The sequence below is a fragment of the Gekko japonicus genome, unplaced genomic scaffold, assembly GCF_001447785.1.
Source record: "Gekko japonicus isolate JY-2015 unplaced genomic scaffold, Gekko_japonicus_V1.1 scaffold3039, whole genome shotgun sequence".
NCBI lineage: Eukaryota > Metazoa > Chordata > Lepidosauria > Squamata > Gekkonidae > Gekko > Gekko japonicus.
The window spans coordinates 61754-66815 of record NW_015167145.1 but is presented as its reverse complement, the minus strand read 5'-3'; the positions used below and the strand labels follow the sequence as shown (position 1 = coordinate 66815).

Below are 5062 nucleotides of genomic sequence, written 5' to 3'. Positions count from 1 at the left end.
CCCCACAGAGAGCGCTCGCAGCCGGCCATGATTATAACTCCATTTCAATTTTTACATAGTTTTTACTAGCCCCTGAAAAATGAATATTTTAAGTACCACTTACAGTATTCAAACAATACACTGAAATATCTGAAATGGTTAACAATATACACCCAGACACATCACCTACTACCTGATCCTTTTAACAGGATATGCCATAGATCTAATCTGGGACTTTCTGCATGTAAAGGAGATGCTCTACCTCTGAGCCATGGCCCCTCCTCATGTCCCCTTCTCATATACCATGATCCCAATCCAACTAGGGCCTGTGTGAACCTATGAACTGAATTCTCAGCATGGAAGTCCAGCAAAGTCCTCTTGTTGGCCATCTGTCTGCCGTATGAACTTTGAAAGGTGTGAATCAGCCCTAAATGAGATTTGTATTCATTATTCCCTACTACATTAGTTCTTTTTAAGATTACCCAACGTTCAACAATAATTTTTTTCAGAACTATAGGTACAGTTAGAGTATTTGTGGCTCTTATTTCATATGTCACAGTACTACTAGTCTAGCCTGATGATAATTTTTTCTTCACAGAACACCACTGGTAAAAGTTGTGGAAATAGGCAATACCAATATAAAATTTCTGAGGAACGGAGAGCGGGGAAAATGGGGGGGGGGAAGGTTTGTTAATATTAAATGGCTACTAGACTCAAAGTTCCATATATGTTTAGTCTGTGGCTCTGTTACATTTTTATGCCGCGCTTCCTTCAAGGAGTTCAGGGAAGTGTATATAGATCTCCTTTTTACTCACAACCAAATCTGTGAGGTGGGTTAAGCTAAAATCTGGTGACTGGTCCAAGGTGATCTTAATGTTAGAATAGGGATTAGAACCCAGGTTTCTCTGGTTCTAGATCAATACACTAACGACCATAACACACTGGCTGTTTCTTCAACTAATTATCCTATGCTTCTATTCTCTTACCTTGTTTCTCTTGAAGTATGCTCTTCTGCAAGCTGCAAAGCATTTCTCGCTACAGAAGCATTTCACTTCACTCCCCATACTCAGGGAATAGCGCTTGATTCCCACTTTCTGGCACCAGGCACACATTATTTGAACATTTGACACATCGTCTTCTGCAACAAAAAAACAAGAACAGTGTTTATACCAGAATGAGTATCCTGTCAAACATCCATACACTCCATCTCAAATATCTATTTCAGTCATCTTCCTTTCTCATATCTACTTCTCTGTCAGCAATAGATATTTGAATGGTTGTGTTTATCTGCATGTTTCTAAAGCAGCTGGTGACAGGCTGCTTCATTTCTTAACTGTCTGGAAATGATTATTGGTTTTATAAATGATCTGATACACTTGAAGTTCTCAAGGCTTTTATCATCTTTAAAAAAGCATTGAATGTTATTTTATTAAATCAGTAACATACACCAAAGGATATTCCCATTACTTAACACTCAGGAGAGTCTACATTATTGCTGACTGAAGTCACAATGGTTTTATAAGCTGTGGTCACAAGAACATAAAAGAAGCCAAAAGCCCATCCAGTCCAACACTCTGTGTCACACAGTGGCCAAAAACCTGGTGCCATCAGGAAGTCTATTCATGATAGAATAGAATCACAGATGGAGCCATAAAAAGGATAGAAGTTATGTGTGGGAGAAAAATGTGCAAATTCTTCTAATTTGAATGTGCTTGCAGAAATTAAAATTTTGTATTTTCACTACCTGGTTTTCCACCCCAACTATCATAGCTATTCATGCTTTTAAGATCAGAAATTTCAGAGGAACAAAAGACATAAAAGTATATGATTTGCCTTAAATTGATCAACAGGACTTACATTTTTTTTTAAAAAAAGCATCTCTCAAAATAACATTTAAAAGCAACATTTGTAAATAGCACATTCATTATTTTGTGGCTGCTGTGTGGAATATTGGTGTACAAGAATCATGGTTACCTACTGGTCATTGTTTAATATAATGATAATGAAAAATGCAAGCAACAGAATTTGGCCTTCACACCAATGCTATTCCAGGGATTTTAAAAACAGTGTAATAATAATTAATTCTTTGGAGGCTGTGTTACCTTGTTAACTTCATTTAATTTTGCTTACATTCTGTTGATTTCTGAGCTGGAACACACATGTAACAATATTATTTTCATACCTTTATATTGGGAGGGACACACAGCAATATAATCATCTCTCTTGCTTCAGCCTTGGTCCATTAGGAGCTGTGGATATGCTGCCCCACTGACACTACCATTGTCATAGTGCTAGAAATTATTTTCATTACTGTTACAAGTAGAGATCTCATTTACTTACCATTCTCTTTCATACAAATAACACTGTTTACAACTTCCATTACGATAGTGATGTACCACTATTACAATGGGTTTGGGGGATCCCTGCCCTGCCCAAAGTAACTTAATATCCATACTTTGGGGGAAACAACAGAGAAGGATAACAAACAACAAGAACAAGAAAGAATAAGAGAGGCGAGGATGGTGATTTAAATGTAATGAAATGCAGGTACACAAACATTTGCTGCACCACGGAGATGAAGACTAAGTGGTTAAACATAAGAACATAAGAGAAGCCAATGTTGGATCACGCCAATGCCCTGCTCTATCCCATGCATAATATTGTAAACCTCGATCATGTCACACCTCAGCCATCATTTCTCCAAGCTAAAGAGCCCCAAACGTTTTAACCTTTCTTCATAGGGAAAGTGTTCTGACCCTTTTATAATTCTAGTTGCCCTTTTCTGCTCTTTTTCCAATGCTATAATATCCTTTTTGAAGTGTGGTGACCAGAACTGTACACAGTACTCCAAATGAGGTCGCACCATTGATTTATACAGGAGCATTGTAATACTGGCTGATTTGTTTTCAATTCCCTTCCTAATAATCCCCAGCATAGCGTTGGCCTTTTTTATTGCAGTCGCACACTGTCTTGACATTTTCAGTGAGTTATCTACTACGACTCTCTTGGTCAGTCTCTGCCAGTTCAGACCCCATCGACATGTATTTATAGTTAGGATTTTTGGCCCCAATGTGCATCACTTTGCACTTGGCCACATTGAACCCCATTTGCCATGTTGATGCCCACTCGACCATCCTCAACAGATCCCTTTGGAGTGCCTCATAATCCTCCCTGGTTTTCACCACCCTGAACAACTTCGTGTCATCTGCAAATTTAACCACTTCACTGCTTACTCCCAACTCCAAATCATTAATAAACAAGTTAAAAAGCATCAGACCCAGTACTGATCCCTGTGGTACCCCACTGCTTACCACAATGACTTCACAGAAAAGGGGGATTTGAAGAAGGATTTCAAAGAAATGACAGTAGAGGTTACTCTAAGTAGGTGTTTTGGGAGGGAATTTCAGCTTTAAATGAGAACAGACAGAGTCTTTTGAAACAGAAGAAAAACTCTGGCAATTAAGGGTGGCAGAGTTAGGGGTTCTCTTGCAAGAATGGCATGCAGAGATTAAAATCTGTTTAGGGCATACTTCTGAAAAGACTCTCACAGTTAAATCAGAAAACACATATAGACATGTTGGTCCATAAGAAAAATTCCATAAAGGATTAGTTTTTTTAAAAAATATATTAATTAAAATCAAAAATTTTAAACTAGTGTTTAAATTAAACAAAGAAAACTTGAATACAATCAAGCACCCTACCCCAGTGACATCTTAACACTGTAATTAGGTGTTTCTCATAGAAAAGTGCACTATCACTTTACATCTTTTTGCACTATGTATTTATATTTATTTTTAACTTTATATTATACATTAAACAGAAGAGGTCTGAAGGCAGATCCCAAAAAAGACAAACAGTAATCCAGCACAATCACAGCAACACTAAAACTAGTGAGAACTGCAGGTCCAATCCCCAATTGGGGGCAGAGGATCCCCTGGTTTGGCACCCCTCCCCGACTTCAGGGCTGTCAGAAAGCAAGGGGGGAGATGGCTGCTAGCCACACTCCATTATACTCTATGGAGACCAGTCCCCATAGGGTATAATGGAGAATCGATCCATGGGTATCTGGGGCTCTAGGGGGGCTGTTTTTTTAGGTAGGTACACTGAATTTACAGCATAGCTGGTGGTGCCTCTCCTAACCCCCCCGAAGTTTCAAAAAGATTTGACTGGGGGGGGGTCAAATTCTATGAGCCCAAAAGAAGGTGCCCCTATCCTCCATTATTTCCAATGGAGGGAAAGCATTTAAAATGGATACTTTTAAAAGGAATGCTTAAATGTGATGGCCAAAACTCCCTTCTGCCCTGTTGGCCTCAGCTGACAACCCTAGTGATATCACGAAAGTGATGCCACATCCTGGCTCCACCCTCGAAGTCCCCAGATATTTCCTGAGTCACAAGGGCGTAGACTTTCCCATTTCCCGGGCCAGAGGCATTGCTGTGTCAGGTCCTTAAAAGAACCGAGGCCCAGTGACATCATAGGGAGGAGCCAGTGACGTCACAGGCCATTGTCACTATTTATGGAGGCGGAGCCATGTGGGATTTAGGAAGGGGTTCTCCAGAAATTTAGGGGGACCTGGAAACCCTTGAGAACCCCCCTAGCCAGGCCCAACGGCTCAGAAACACAGCATGGCATGGGCAAAATCCTCTACATAAAACCCTGGAGAACCACTGCCAGTCTGAGTAGACAATGATGACACTGATAGACTGATGGTAGAGAAATCATGCTTTGTGTGCCAAAGGATAAAGGTTTAAACCGAGAAGGTCTAAGGAAACAGGTGTTGGAAAGGATCTTTCTCTGTCTGAATCTCTAGAGATCACCTGCATCAGAGCAGACCATGCTGAAGTAGATGGACCAATGGCATGAAGACCAGTGTGGATTGAGGAGACCCATGTTCAGATCTACATTTTGCATGACACTTACTTGGTGATACTGGGACAGTTAGATTTGAGTCCAGTAGCAGATTAGAGGCCAACAAGAGTTTCAGGGAATAAGTTTCCAAGAGTCAAAGCTCCCTTCATTAGGCTGGGTGATATTGCCATTGTCATGAGGTCAATATAAGGGAAGGGAGACTGGAGGAAGGGTG

At 40.2% G+C, this 5062-nt stretch overlaps 1 protein-coding gene across 1 annotated transcript in view; it reads right to left on the bottom strand.

Moving 5' to 3' along the window:
* Positions 1–5062, bottom strand: part of LOC107112016 (sine oculis-binding protein homolog) — a gene marked incomplete at both ends in the record, with an annotated part of 129172 nt that overhangs the window by 63936 nt on the left and 60174 nt on the right. The window contains one exon of the mRNA XM_015413074.1: positions 966–1117. Within this exon, the coding sequence (XP_015268560.1) occupies positions 966–1117 (152 nt within the window). The remainder of the gene's footprint in view (positions 1–965; positions 1118–5062) is intronic.